The following is a 16133-nucleotide window of genomic DNA, read 5'->3' as shown; positions in this document are numbered from 1 at the left end:
AACAACAAAAAAAAAATAAAAAACAAGAAAACCAACCTGTGCTGTTCATGTTAAATAACAGACTGTGACACCTCCACTCCCACTCCCCCAAAAAAGGGAAAAAGAAGAGAGAAATTACTCTTTTGAAAGGGTGGACTTCTAACCATGCCTTTGGTATCAGTTCCTATATCTGCTGTGTAGTCTGTAAGAAATTAATGAGACAGAGAGAGGGGAGAGGAGATAAGGGGGTTTGGGGAAGGGAGGGAGGGGGAGAGAAGGGGGGAGAATTAATGAGACAGAGGGGGAGAGGAGATAAGGGAGAGGGGAGAGAGACAGAGACAAAAATGGATGTGTTCAGAAATTTTCCTTCATCCCTTCCTAGTTAGTAGGCATACTGTTACCACATAAAAGTCATTGCACAGTTTTCTACCTTGTCTCAAGAATATTGTGTTTTCATTGTCTATTCTTTTTTTTTTTTTTTTTGGTTTTTGGGTCACACCCGGCGGTGCTCAGGGATTACTCCTGGCTGTCTGCTCAGAAATAGCTCCTGGCAGGCACGGGGGACCATATGGGACACCGGGATTCGAACCAACCACCTTTGGTCCTGGATCAGCTGCTTGCAAGGCAAACACCGCTGTGCTATCTCTCCGGGCCTTCATTGTCTATTCTTATGCCACAGATTAGTCACCTTTTCCATCGTGGTGGTGGCAGTTTCACTATTGCTTGTCAGCTTAAGAAATCGTAGCTGTTCATGATAGAGCTCATGTTCTTGCGGCATATTATTAAATTCAGCATTTTACTTTTCAGTTGACTAAGCAACCTCTTTTACTGACCAAACATAGTTCTTTCTTTCTTAGACCTTTGTACTTTTTCTTAACTCGAGCATTAATATTGTACTTCTTCTTCTGTACCACATTTTGCAAAGAAGCACAATACCTTTTACCAGATTAATAACAGTAGAAAATCTCAAATCCTCTTGAGATGTGATAGTTGGGTGGTTGGTTGACTCGGCTGACTGATTGACTGCTCCTGCACTTGTCTCTTTGATTTACATATTTATCTGCTTTTTAACTTTTATTTAAATGCCGTGGTTTACAAAATTGTTCATAATATAGGTGTTTGGGGCATTCAACGTTCCAATACCAATCCACCACCTGTGTGTCCCTCCCTCACCATTGTCCCTGTTTTCCAAACTACCTGCTACACATCCCACTTCAGCAAGCTTAAAATATGGGATGTTACCTGTTAAAACAAAAGGACCCATGGAATCATTCAAAGAGTAGGTAGTTTGGTAAAATAAAAATGATTATGTCTCACAGTAGGGTCATTAAGGTCTGTTCACTAAGCTGCGTTGCTAATTGAGTCTACTGTGTTAATGTTTTTATTGAGCTTAGTTTAGTTGACTTCTGTGCTACTTTCCCCATCTAATTTGGCATGCTTCTGTTGTAGTGTCAGTTTTGTGGATTCAGAGGCATATGTGGCCCTTGTGTTCTAGGAACTCCAAAACCTGTAGAAGTAGGCCCTAAGGTTCAGCACCTTGACTTGGCATGCATTTTTTCCTGAGTTTAGCGCTGGCTAAAAGCAAGGCCTTTGCATAGGTGGCTTCATCTGTGGGAGGTCGGTATGGCTCCTGAGGCTTTGAGATTGTGAGGGATGCGGGGAGGTTGCTCAGATCCCCAATCTGAGAAGATACCCCAGAATTCTCAGCCTGGAAACCGGTGTCTTTCCACTTGGATCATTTCTTGGTTTGACATCTCTGCAGAGATTAGTTGTGAAGCAACTAAGCAACATTGGGCCATTTTCATGTGTGCATCGTGGTGGCGGCGGCTGTAAGGGCACTTCCGATTTTTAGCCTGAAGTCTAGTGTACCCATGAGTTTGAGCAACTTGGCTTGCATCTTGTAGACAAGTTGGTCTTTTGTTGACATGATGTGATACATTTCTCACTCAGACAAGATTACTCATTTTAGCAGTTCATAGCCCTTTGGGAATATTTGAAGCTAGGAAAAAGCATGAAATCCGCAAAATTTTAGTTCTAAGATAGGTCAGGTCCACTTTTATTTGATCTTTTGTATTATCTGCATTCGTATGTTTTTACAGTTACTGTGGTTAATTATGTATTTCCTGAAAGTGATTCTGTTTCCAATAAAATACAGTTTTGCACGACTTTTATTTGCGATTAAAAGGAGCAAGGAGTTGTTTTTAATCCTTTACACATAACGTTGAAAGCAGGAATTCTAAAGTCATTTTATTCATATTAAGTTGGAGAATTCACTAATATGTTCTTGATCCTTACTGGCCCTTGAGCTTTTCTCTTCGGAAACTCAAGGGATAGTTTTTAAATGTGGAAGCAAGAATCTGCCTTGTGTGTATTCTGAGGTAAAAATCAATCTTCATGAAAGAAGACTTTTATGCTCATGCATAAATGTGTCTGAAGTGTTTCCATTGAACCATGTTAATCCTTAACTGCTTTCAAGGAACCAGACAGAGGGAAGAGGAGCTCTTTGCCAATCCCACTGGCAAGCCTGCCAGACCACATGTCAGGCTTGTGGGAACCAGAAGAGCGATGGAATCCCTTTTATAGCTTATTAAGCTGACATTCTTCCTTATAAAACTCAGAGTTGGAAGATTAGTATTTTGAAAAATGAACTGTTTTGCTAGAATGTGTTGAAGCTTATTTATTATTTAGGCTTAAAAGAACAAGGGCTTAGAGAGATACTAGAAAGGTTAAGATGTTTCTCTTGGCCCTGGCTGACCCTGATTTGATTCCTGGCTCTGCATAAGTTCTCTGAGTACAGAGCCAGAAGTCATCCTTGAGTACTGCTGGGCCTTCCCATACACATAAAATAATCTACCAAAAAAAAGAAGAATGACCGAAGGAACGTGTTCAACTTGAAGTGTTCAACTCACTAGAAATGTTTTTCTGAGTTTGTAGAGCTTCAGAGAGAAAGACCATTATTTTTAGAAGGAAAATCCTAATGTAGATACTAAATACAATGGGCACTCATAGGTTTGAAATGATGGTTGAAACTGCTGTTTCTGGAACAGAATTTAAGGCAGTAAGTAGCCATTGGTAATCATGTTATTTACTGATACACTTGCAATTAAGGGGATGGGAGAATAAAGACCGATTTCAGTGAAGACTATCATAAGGGAAACAGCAAAAATAATGAGTTTTATTGAAATCTTACCTTTATGTTTATATTAAAAACATCTGCTAGGGACAAAATCCTAATGGTTACCTTGTGTCTTATGCTAGAACTCTTATTTAATGTTTTGAGTGTCAGCCCAAAGTTAGCTAGCTGCCTTTCTCCCCTCCACTAAATATTATTTTTTTCTTGAAATATTGAACAATGTTGTTTCACCTCGGCTATTCATTCTGACATGTTCTTTAAAATAAATTTAAAAAGCAGTTGTTGCCTCTGATAAAATCAGAGCAGTCAAATGAAATGTAGAGCTCAGATTTTGGGATTTGTATTGTTTCTGTGACTATCAGCTATATAGTTATTAACTATTATCAACTATTATTATCAGCTATATATAGCTTCCTAAAGTTTAAGGAGTTTTTTTTTTGAAAAAAAAATAGAGATATTAAGAAATGTGGGTCCTAAAAATATAAATTTGTCAGTATTTGAATAATTCATAACAGCCCAAGCCATGAATTTTTAGTGACCAGTGGATGATGTTTGTTCCATGCATGGATAAGGATCCATTCAAAGTACAAGATAGATGATAAGAATGCAGAGTAGCAGAATAAAAATTGAGTGAGCCAAGTTTTGGCAGTGATTCAAGAAGAATATTCCTGGATTATATTGAAAGACTGAAAGCTTGCTTGAGGCTAAATTTTCTTTTTCTCTTTTTGGGATTGTCTCCCAAGTGTATTTAGTTGGCCTTCGGGTTTGACTGGCAATTTATTGCTAGGGTTGGAAATTGTGCTACTATTGAACTCTCTTGTGGTGGGGCCCATAGGGGTCAGTAGGGCCAACAGAGCAGTTGTTTCACTTTGATTGTGTAGAGAAGAATAAACTTTCTGGGGCCGGAGAGATAGCATATAGGTTAGGCATTTGCCTTGCATGCAGAAGGATGGTGGTTCAAATCCTGGCATCCCATATGGTTCCCCTGAGCTTGCCGGGCGTGATTTCTGAGAGTAGAGCCAGGAGTAGCCCCTGAGCGCTGCCGGGTGTGAACCAAAAACTAAAAAAAAGAATAATCTTTCTGAAGATGAGAATTTATTGTCGCACTGTCATATTGTTTAAGGATGATTACCAGAGACCTTTATTTTTGGGGTGGGGGGGAATACCTGGTGGCACTCAGGGGTTACTCCTCGCTCTGTGCTTAGAAATTGCTCCTGACAGGCTCAGAGGACCATATGGGATGCCGATGATCAAACTCAGGTCTATCCCAGGTTAGTGTGTGCCCTACCACTGTGCTATCACTCTGGTCCATGCCATAGACTTTCTGGGAAAAAAAAAATTGATGGTGCATGTGGAAAATCCTGAAATGTTTGGATCTCTTTTGATTTAATGCTTCCACTTTTAGAAATATTTCAGATGAAATATTGAGCTATTTGGTATATGATGATAGAGAAGCATTTGACAAGATAGCTAAATGTCCAAGGATTCGATTGTGAGAATGGCTTTCATAATGGGCCACCTGTGACCTCTGAGACTTAGATGTTATAGATTTACATGGTTCACAATATATTTGTATGATAAAAGTACTTTGCAAAGGTATATAAAGTATACCTACGTTACATAGATATATTGTAGAAGTATTGAAAAACGAGAAGATTCTTACATTAAAATCTTGACCATCTTTGGTGTGATTTGGGAGTATTTTTTGGACTATATTTTCCAATTTTTATTTTAAAAAGTTAAAAAATTTGGGGCCGGGCGGTGGCGCTCGAGGTAAGGTGCCTGCCTTACCTGCGCTAGCCTAGGAGACAGACCTCGGTTCGATCCCCCGGCGTCCCATATGGTCCCCCAAGCCAGGAGCAACTTCTGAGCGCATAGCCAGGAGTAACCCCTGAGCGTCACCGGGTGTGGCCCAAAAACCAAAAAAAAAAAAAAAAGTTAAAAAATTTAATAGACTGATGTGAAAGAAAGGCAAGTATAGCCAGTGGATTGAAGCAAGTATAGTTAGTGGGGCTGGAGAAATCATTTGCTTAGTGGTCAGGGGTACGTGCTGGGTCTGAAGTCAGTCATAGCAAAGTTTATTTCTGGCACCACGCATGCGGCTTTCCGGATCTGGCTGTGATTTGGTCTGACCAGCATCGCAACTCCAGGCCCTACTAGCATCACGCTTATTTCCTAGAAGTCATACCAGGCCCCCTGAGCACTGCTTGAGAGCCTTCTCCACCTCCTCCTAGTAGAACAGCAGTTTTCTGAACCTTGTCAGGTTTCATGTTACTGTTTTACATGCATTTTATTTCAGTGGATTTTAATTTAAAATCATATGATTTGTTTTTACAGCTTGTCTATGAATTTTTCATACGATTTTTGGAAAGCCAAGAATTCCAACCCAGCATTGCCAAAAAATATATAGATCAGAAATTTGTATTACAGGTAAGCAAGTTACTGTGTTTGTATATTTATTCAGTTGGTAATATTTGTATCTCAATTTATCTTGATATTTGTTTAAAAAATATAATCATGGTTATGTTGTCCAGAGATATAATGATATTGTGTAGTTACCTCTGTAGTATGTAACTATAGATATAAACACATATACTCATATGTTTCCACTATTCTCCATTAAAGTCATAGGTTCCTCTGTTAGAAATTACATTTTATTTCTTAAAATATTATAGTTTAGGTAACATGTTAGCCATGGGGTTAACGTTACTGACATTAATGTTCAAAGTATTGTACTACCACCACCAAAATGTCCCAAACCCTCTACCATTATATGCTTATGTCACTTCTGGTTTATCTGTATTGCCTCTCCCTTTCATTCATTGCTTGGTAATTTGAGTTTTTAAATCTAAGACTAAGGGTTTGTGTTCAGTATTCTCTATTACCTTATTTTGTTTTACTTTATACTATTAATGTACACATTCAGTGTTTGTCTTTCTTTTTTTATATTTGATTTTTTTGGGCCACAGCTATTTGTGCTTAGGGCTTTCTCATGACTCTGTGTCAGGGATCGCTTCTGGCAAGGATTCAGACTTCCAGTTTTTGGAATCTTGGTTGGCTGCATGCAAAGGAAGCATCCCCACCCTTGTACTATATCCTTCCCTCCTACTCTGATTGACTTTTAATTGACTTTTCTTACAGCTGCATAGTAAACCATTGTGCCAATGCCTACACTTTTTCACATGCCATTGGTTATTTGATTTGTTTCTACCGCCATGCTGTTGTACTCAGTGCTGCAGTGAATATAGTGTGCACATATTTTTTCAAATAAATATTATTGTGTCTTGTGGCATAGATGCTAATAAGTAGAACCATTCTGTCATAGGGGAATTTAGGTTTTACTTTTTTGAGAAATCTCTAAAACTCTTTTCTATAGAGACTAAACCAAAGGACATTCCCAACAAAAGTAAATGAGGATTTCTTTTCCAAAACATTTTTGCCAATACTGGTAGTTTCCAGAGTTTTTGAGATATGCCATTATATGCCATTCTCTCTGGTGTGAAATACACTTTTTCATATGCCTACTAGTCATCTCTTTGTTTTCCCAGGGCAAGTATTTGTTCATCTTCTCTTCCTGTTTATTATTTTGGCGGAAATATTGGCTTTTCTTGTTGTTATTATGTGAGTTAGTGAATGCTTTATATATATTAGATATTATATTAACCTTTTATTTCCTATATTGTTTTACAAATTCTTTCTCCCACTTAACAGTGTAGGTATCATTTAAGTTTCTTCCCCAAGTTTCTTTTGCCATGCAGAAACTGTCATTTTATGTGGTCCCATTATTTTACTTTATTTTTGTTAACTTTGCCAATGGAATTCTATCATTAATGACAACTCTGAGGAAGTTATATATCATGCAGGCTTCCACTTACAGTTTTTCTCTCAGTGTATTTTATGGATACTAGTTTAATCCACTTTGAATGGATTTTGAATGAGGTGAGATAGGCTTGAATCCAATTTCACTTTTGCTCTAGTGACTGTCCAATTTTCACAAAACAATTTGAAGATTCTTTTCTTGTTCCACATCAGGTACCCAAATTGTAAATTGTAAACAAATTTCAGGGTTGTTTTTCCTTGTTGCTTGATTGTTTTGGGGCTATACCAGTTGGTGCTCAGGATTTATTCCTGCTCATTTTAACTCCTGGAGGTCCTCAGGTTATCGTATTCAGTCCTAAGTATTGAACTGGGGTCTGCCACATGTAAAGCAAGTGCCCTATATATTGTATAACTCTTCATATCAACAGTTGAGGGTTTATCTCTTGGCTCTCAATTCTGTTCCATTGTTCTGAGGGTCTTTATTGCAGTGCCACACAATTTTTTATTATAATAGCTTTATACTACAACTTAAAACCAGGAATTGCGATACCCCCCATTCTTTTCACTCAGATTACTTTGCCGTTTAAAGAGTTTTATGATTGCATACAAAGTTTAGTAACATTTGTTTTAAATTCTTGAAGAATGCCACCAGAATTTTGATGGGGATTGTATTCGAACTTTATAATGGGGAAATTATATTTTAAACAAAGGATGCTAAGTCCGAGTCTAGCCATTTTCTTTTTTAAAATTGAATTACAAAGGAGTTCCACTTATGTAATTCTAGTTTACAAATCTTTATGTAGCTTAAGAGCTTTCCATTAGTAACTATTGCATATTTCTGTTAAAACGAAGGAAGGTTATTCCAGAGTATGGGACCTTTAGCTATCAAAGTTAGAAGATTAGTGGAACTTATACACAGGTAGTTAATAGGACAGCTTAAAAACTTAAAAAATTTCCCTAAACAAATTGATTTCTACCTCCTTGTTTCAAATGGCGTAGGACGTATTCTCCTCAGTTGTCATTTTACGTATTATAAATATAAACTGCACATCCCCTTTACCTGGTGCATACATGGTACTTTCATGACACTGCATTTTAGTCCTCTCTGCTGCTGTTGATAATCCTCTACAGAAATGGGTACAGAGTCTCACTTGTTTTTCTAAGTGATGAATGAGGCAACTCATGTAGAAAAAAAATTTAATAACCCACTTCCTGGTGAGTCAGCAAGCAGAACATTGATTTTAAAACATCAATCTCCCCTGTGCTTCACCTGGATAAATATGTTTGGTGACCTTCATGTTGCCCTCATTCCCCCTCTGTAATAAAAAGTCAAATTTAGAATTCTCAGTATAATAGAAAGAACTATAATAACCGATAATTTGACTGTTCCTCTTCACCCCCTCAATAACATTCAAATCACAGTACTTTCATGTTTTTATTCAGTAGAATGCCACAGGTAGACTAGTTGCAGAAAACAAAAGCTTCTGTGAACCTAAGTAAAGTGGCTTAGTGGAATGAACCCCAAAGATCAGCTGTCAGCTGATAGCTGGAAAGGAGTTGTAGTGCCATACTTAGGGTGCTGTTTAGTACTGTAGCCCCTGTGCCACTGGTTTTATGAGGTAGATCATTGTACTACACTGCCCAGGCCCAGTACATTGCCACCACACTAGTGAATCATTATAACATGGGAGGCGTTAGAGAAATGAGAACTGAGTTATAGATAAAAAGGTAGTGGAGGGGTTGGAGCGATAGTACAGTGGGTAGGACATTAGCCTTGTACACGGCCAACCCAGATTTGATCTTCGGCACCCTATGAGGTCCCCCAAGCCCACCAGAAATGACCCCCGAGTTCAGAGTCAGGAGTAAGCCTTGAGTACCACTGGGCATGGATTCCCTAGGGATTCACTGGGAAAATAGATAGATTAATAGCAAAAGATTAATAATCTGTGTTTTTATAGTATGTGTCTTGATACATATTTTTTGTATAAATATATATACCACTGTCCCCCAAAGCAAGCATTATTAGATGAATTTTTTACATGCATTATGACATTCTAGAACATTCTAGAACAAACATCGTTAAGTTTCACACTCATTTTATAGATGAATGAATTGAGGTCTAGGAAGAGGATCACGTTTCTCTAATCATACTTTCTTTCCTAGTTTTCTGTCCGCGGTGCTGTTGTGCTTTCTTGTTTTTCCCTTGACACTGTCCAAGAATTATTTCTAGGCAGGTGTAACTCTATCTTCATAACCCTAATAAGGTTCTCTTATATTTATTATAAATTGCGAGTCAAAGAAAAGCAGAGCATGATTCTATAGCAAAGCCTGTCTTTAGTTCACGTGAAAACAGTGAATCCTATGTTCTTGATTTTCTTCCATGGGAAGTATGTACTCTTCATTGTCGACAGATACAATAATGAAAACTCCCGAGATTAAAGTAGCTGAGAAACCCAGACTTGGAAAGGATGTGCTGGGTTGTCTTTTCTAGGTTTTAATGAGTAAATTGGTCTGACCTCCACCTCCCCTTTTCCACTGAGGGACATTTTATATGGGTAACTTCATCCCCTTTCTTAGAAAGTTCAGCAGAGTCTAACCTCCTTACAGCTTTTGTCCTTTGACTTTATTTCCCTGGAATAGTCTTTTAGTGTATCAGAGGCGCAGATCTAACTGTTCAAGTCTTAGAATACACTTTTTGTTTCTCCTGTGGCTCTTTTACTTTTTACAACTGTGGTTTCAATTTAAATGAAAACAAGTCTGGTAGACAGGTAGGAGGTAACTGGCTTCCTAGTCAAGGGAGCTTCGGTTACCTCTTCCTTCAGCTATCGCCAAGCTTGTTTCTCCTTTGGCCAGACAAATCTTTATTTTGTGAATTTTTTTTCTATCAGTTCTAAAATTGTATTGAGTTTACCTTCTAGTCAGTCAGCTGTCTGTATGTTGCTTGAAAGCTAAGCTAAACCTTAGTTAACCCTTTCTTATTAGTCAGATTTTGTTTGTTTGTTTAATTTAGGGCCACACCCAGCAGTGTTCAGGGGGACCACTGACTCTGCACTCAGGTATCACTTCTGGTGGTGCTCAGATGGGATGCAGGAAATTGGATACACGTCAGTTGCCTATTAGGCAAGCGCCTTGCCTTACCCATTGTGCTATCTCTCTGGCCCTCATTAGTCAGTTTCTGGAGGTTTTGTCATGCATCCATTTGTTTTGGTCATTGTCTTGAGCCCTGAATTTCTATGTGCCTCAGAACTGGCTTTTTCATTTTGTCACTTCAGCTCTTTTTTTCTTTAAAGGATATCCCCCCCCCCCCCCCCCCACTGATGTTAAACTTGTTACCATTCTTCCTGGTTTTGGGGCCACACCCTGTGACACTCAGGGTTTACTCCAGGCTATGCGCTCAAAAATTGATCCTGGCTTGGGGGGGATCATATGGGATGCGGGGGGGGGGGGAGGGGGGGAGATAGAACCGAGGTCTGTCGTAGGCTACCGCGGGCAGATGCCTTACGGCTAGCACTACCGCTCCGGCCCAAGCTTGTTACCTTTTATTATTAAAATTAGAATTTAGCTCGAATTAATTTTGTTGCTTTCTCTCGTTAGTTTGGCGGTTTTCTTTTTCCTTGGCTGCACATAATCTGTATGACTGTCCTATGAAATGTCCTTTTCCCTCTGCCTTTGAAGCCTTTCTTGGACTTGTGTCTATTATCTATTTATCCACTTTGCTTTTCATCATAGTTTTAAATATGTCAGCTATTGGCCCATCTAAATTACTGATTCACTTGCTAAACCAGCCAGGACTGAGGATGGAGGCCGATGGCCTTCCTCTGGCTACTTCCTTTTTTATTTAATTCCATCCTAATTGAGTGGTTTCCAAATCTCAGCTAAATTGAGATTTACCCAGCTGTCAATATTCTTGTTATATTTTAAACCACAGCTTCATGTTTATAATAATCTCATCTGTGGGCTTTGGAATTCTAACCTAAATGGAATGTGATTCATTTCCCATGGAATATCAGTAAATTTCTTGGGTCACGTTCTGCTTACCAGTAATGTCCCAAGTACTTGGCAAATCAATGGATTTATCATCTGCCACTGAGTTTGGCCAGAGTCAAGAAATAAATTCTAGGGGCTGAGTGATAGCATAGTGGGTAGGCTGTTTGCACCCAGGTTTGATTCTTGGCATCATCCCATATCATGTTGCCGAGCATGCCAGGAGGGATTTCTGAGATCAGGTGCAGGAGTAAGCCCTGAGTGCTGACAGGTGTGGCCCCAAAACCTAAACCCAAAAACTTTTATGTATGTAGTGAGTTATATTCTGTGTTTTCAGTCCCATCCTCAGGTTTATAACCTTTGTTTTCTTTACCATCACTCTTTTGAACTCAACCTTTAGACTGGACCTCACCCCAGTCCCTGAATTAAACATGAAAGGGATTCGCAGGGTATAAAAGGACAGAATTAATTGCATTACTGTTTTGTTGGGGATCAGCTCTGTACATGACATTTTTGAGAGTCCCCACACCCATTCGTTCACTTGTTCGTTCGTTCGTTCGTTCGTTCGTTCATTCATTCATTCATTCATTTATTCATTCATTCAAGTGTAATATAAAGTTGACCGCTATCCCTTTTCATACTGTGGATGGCCTGCTTAGATCTCCTGGGACCTGGGATCTTATCCCTGACCACCTCTCCTGACTTATCCTGGGGAGGAATTTTTGTCCTGTCTTGGGCTTGCTGGGAGTGAATGGGACTTTTGGATCTCGAGGCATTATTATTGCAGCAATTCTACCCTATTTTCTCCCATCTATCCCACTCCTTCCTGTTTCTCTAACCCTTATTCTACCATGCCCTTGAGCTGACAGGCCTCACCCTTCTGAACTCTGTATTTAACTCATTCATTAATCATACCTTTTATTTTTCTGGGCTTGTTTCTCTGACCCAAAGATTGCCACCATGCCACCTGGTCCTGGTGTGTGAGTGTGTCTGCTCTGTTCTTTTTTGTTTGTTTATTTGTTTGTTTTGTTTTGTTTTGCCATATCCACACACTTGAGGTGATTCTCAGTGGTTATTCCTGGCTCTGTACTCTGGAATCACTCCTTATGGGGTGTGGGGAACCAGAGGGGAGTCCGGGGATCAAACCTGGGTCAGCTACGTCTGAGGCAAGCACCCTGCCCATTGTATCATCACTTCACCCTTCAAGGTGTTTTATAATCCTGATTCTTTTGTGACATGAGAATATTGATGCTTTTTCTTTAGAAGATCAATAGAACTTTTTTTTTTTACCTTCTTTGAGTAAATTTTCATTATCTTTAGAATCTCAAAGATTTAAAAAGTATTTTTGGCTATCTAAATTCAGTTTTATTTTTTATTCAGAAAAAAAACATAGGCATACTTCCAGACTCAAACTTTAAATCTTTTGATAGCTAGCTATTCTTTATGTCTGTTCTAACTTTCATTCTCTCATCAGTAAAGATGAAAGCAAAATAAGAATTCAGCTATTTTTACATATTATGGTAGAAAGAAGATGGAAAAGTTTTAGATTTGAATCCTGATTCACCTGTGACACTGAGACTATTTTACTCCATGAGGATAAAAAGAAATTGCATGTAAATTCTATTATTTTCTACCACTTGAATTGCTGCCATAGTTTCAGTTTCTTTAATTCATTGACATGGGGATAAAAGGATAACTTAGATAATAATACTAAGTTTAAAAAAAAAAAAAGGCATACCCCTAAACTAAAATCTATAAAAATGGGTTTAGTTTGGTTGACACTCTGGAGATAAAAGATGAGCTCCAGAAGACATAGCTATATATCTATCTACATGTGCATACAACTAAAGGTATTTATTTTCTTAGATCATAATTATTAGATCCATCTTAAAAGTTCTTCAATAGGCTGTTTGTGGAATCAAGTCTATAGATATTCATATAGAGGATTTTCAGATTATAAAATAAATGAGCAGATGCACATGATGTTTTTAATAAAACATGATTATGAATCTTTTTAGCCATAGTCTCTTAGAGAAAAGCTTTTGTATATGCATTGAAACTTGAAGGAATGCCAAATTTTCGTTAATTGGTAGGGCCTAATTATATGTGGTGAATTTTACTTTGTAATTTTATATTTCTCTAATTTTTACATGAAAAACAGTGTGGGACTGACGCAATAGCATAGCAGGTAGGGCATTTGCCTTGCACGCGGCTGACCTGGGTTCAATCCCCAGCATTTCATATGGTCCCCTAAGCACTATCAGGAATGATCCCTGAGTACAGAGCCAAAAATAATTCTCCTGAACACAGCCAAGTGTGACCCAAAAACTGAAAGGAGGTGTGGGGGGAGACTATATAAGCAGTGAGAGTAGTAAAAAAATATTTCAATTATACATGTATTCTCATTTTGTCATCTTACATTTTTCCCAAACTTCAACTGATTCTAAGCATTAGCCTGCCTAAGACTATTTTTGTCAGACTGTGTCATTCTTTTATACTTAACATTCGCTGTGTTTCCTTCCTTTCATCATTTGTATGTGTTCTTTTAAAAATCTAAGCTGCATAGAAAGCTTCCTGTGTGGCCTCAAAAGCTTTTTTTCCCCAGTAGCTCTCATTTTTCTTCGCCACCAGGAAGCAGTATAGATTATCGCTAAGTGTAGAGATTGGTTTGAATTCGTGCTCTGCCATATTTTAGGGCATGACCTTGTACAAGTTTCTCAAAAATTCTCTGCCTCTGTTTCTTTATCTGGAAAGTAGATCCAGTTGGCCAGCAATAATATAGTCATTATATATAAGGTTATTGGAGAGGAATGATTACAGACATAAGCACTCATAATATTTTAAGTGTAGAATACATGCTCTAACGGTCCTATCACTATTTTAAGATCACCTTTAGTTTGAAATAATCTTTTGCTAGGGCTGGGGTATGGTTCAAAGGTCTGGAGGACATCCTTTGCATGTGGGAAGCCCTAGCTTTGATGTGCTGGTACCACATTGTCCGGTGAAAGTGGGATGTGCACCCCAGCCCCTTACGTTCCTCAAGAATTTTTTTCTAGTATTTTCTTGAATAGCCTCAGAGCATGAAAGCATATTGTTAGTCTAGCATGTCTTACCTAGCATGTTAGAGATGTATTGAAATTTTATTTTTAATATTCTAATATGGTTCTTTTAGGACTCTTGGTCTTTGTGTCATTCATTCATTCATTCATTCATTCATTTTATTCATTTCATTCATTCATTCATGAACACACCAGCTGATGTGGAGGGATTATTCCTGGCTCTACATTCAGGAATCACTCCTGGCAGTCTTTGGGGCCATGGTATGCTGAGGATTGAACTTTGGCAAAGCACACACTCTACTTATTGTACTCTCACTCTAGCTCTAGATCTTGGAAATTTTTAAAAGATATCAAATGCAGACTTCCTGTTTCTGGATTCTCATCAGTTTACTTTATTAACTGATTTCTTTTTTTTTTTTTTTTTTTTTTTTTTGGTTTTTGGGCCACACCTGGCGGTGCTCAGGGGTTACTCCTGGCTGTCTGCTCAGAAATAGCTCCTGGCAGGTACCGGGGACCCTATGGGACACCGGGATTCGAACCAACCACCTTAGGTTCTGGATCGGCTGCTTGCAAGGCAAACGCTGCTGTGCTATCTCTCCGGGCCCTATTAACTGATTTCTAATCACTGTTGGAAAGGATTGTTATTGTCAGGAGCATGCAACTTTTCTTATGAAAACTAGGGTTAGTGTCCAGACCTTTACAATCACAGTGCAAATAGTATATTATGAAATAATCAGAGTGATGAAAAAGTGATGAAAATCACGATATCTTGAATTTATCTACCACGTTGTTCCTGTTAATTGTTAACAGGTAAATGAGTGGGCTAAGTGATGCTATCTTCTGACTTTTTTCTAAAGAAACTAGAAATCTTGAGTTTTGTTTGGGCTGCATAAAACATTCTGTGACCTTTGCCTTTTTATTTTTAAAAGAACTTGGTTATCTAGGAAGCTGGAGTTCATGATTTAAACGGGGGGGGGGGGGTCCTGATTTGCTCCCTGACATCACATTTCTCTAATACTGCCACATATTACCTAAATTGCTCCCCCCATAAAATGTTCAGGAAAGAACTCGTTAAGTTTACATTTCATTGTATTTCTTGTTGTCTATTTTTTTATGACTCAGAATTTGTTTTAAAAAATGTAATTTTTTTTGTTGTTTTTATTTGTTTTTCGTTTTTTTGGATTTCACCCAGTGGTGCTCAGGGTTTACTTCCTTGCTCTACACTCAGGCATTTCTATTCTATCACTCAGGCTCTAGACTCATAGCATTTCTTTTATACTTGATCCAAGCCTTCACACAGGAAAAGCTATCAGATTTACAAATTGGAAAAGTTCATTTGTGTCTTTGGTAATGTTGAGTTTAGACATTGGTAACTTGATAACTGTCTTCTCTAGATATGTATGTAGCATTACCTAGGTTTACATTACAACTTTTATCTTCTCTCACTAATTTTTATTTTTTTTAGGATATCTGGAAAAAAAAAAGGCTTATGATTTCTGTTCTCCCATTTAGACCAAAAAGAACTTGCCAATTTGGGATTATATTGTCGGGTGGATTATTGTGGCACAGTTTAGCAGCACATTTCTAAAGACTGCTTTCAGCCACTTGCAAATCTGAAAAGCAGTCAGTGGTTGCTAAGAGACATACCCTCCAAGTATCCCTACAAACATATGTACTGCTGGAGATTGTTATTTAGTAATTTGTATTTCACATTTTGCAGTTATATATAGCTGAAAGGTGCCTTAATTACTATGCAAATCATCCAGCCAGTCCTTAAAAGTAACCTTTTGTTATGGTGCTTTTGAAATCGCATGAAAAAATTTGAACAGGACACAAAGCGATCGACTAAAAACATATTAAGGTCTAAATTGAAATAAATTTCATGAGGCCTTGAATCTCAGCTTCAATACAAAGAACCGTTTTTCAAACAAGTTCCTTGACTATGTCAAAATGTTTATATTTCTCTGAGTCTGTAGGAAATAAAACTTTAAAGAGTCAATTTCTCCCAGGATTGTTATTCTTCCCAACTAACCAGTAAGTAAACCACTGCACCCCATCCTGTCCATCCTTTCTGTAACTCAAAAACCTAGAATAGGCTTTCACTGCTCTCACTCCTGTGTCCAGATCCAGTTTCTTGGGCATGCAACTTGTGCAACTGC

General features: G+C 38.2%; 1 protein-coding gene across 1 annotated transcript in view; it reads left to right on the top strand.

Moving 5' to 3' along the window:
* The window catches only part of PPP2R5E (protein phosphatase 2 regulatory subunit B'epsilon), a 159869-nt gene that overhangs the window by 113333 nt on the left and 30403 nt on the right, over positions 1–16133 (top strand). Inside the window, exon 4 of the mRNA XM_049770408.1 lies at positions 5450–5542. Coding sequence (XP_049626365.1) covers positions 5450–5542 — 93 coding nt within the window. The remainder of the gene's footprint in view (positions 1–5449; positions 5543–16133) is intronic.

The sequence above is a fragment of the Suncus etruscus genome, chromosome 3 (assembly GCF_024139225.1).
Source record: "Suncus etruscus isolate mSunEtr1 chromosome 3, mSunEtr1.pri.cur, whole genome shotgun sequence".
Classification (NCBI taxonomy): domain Eukaryota; kingdom Metazoa; phylum Chordata; class Mammalia; order Eulipotyphla; family Soricidae; genus Suncus; species Suncus etruscus.
Note: the sequence above shows the minus strand (reverse complement) of the source record. Positions and strands in the feature narration are given on the sequence as shown.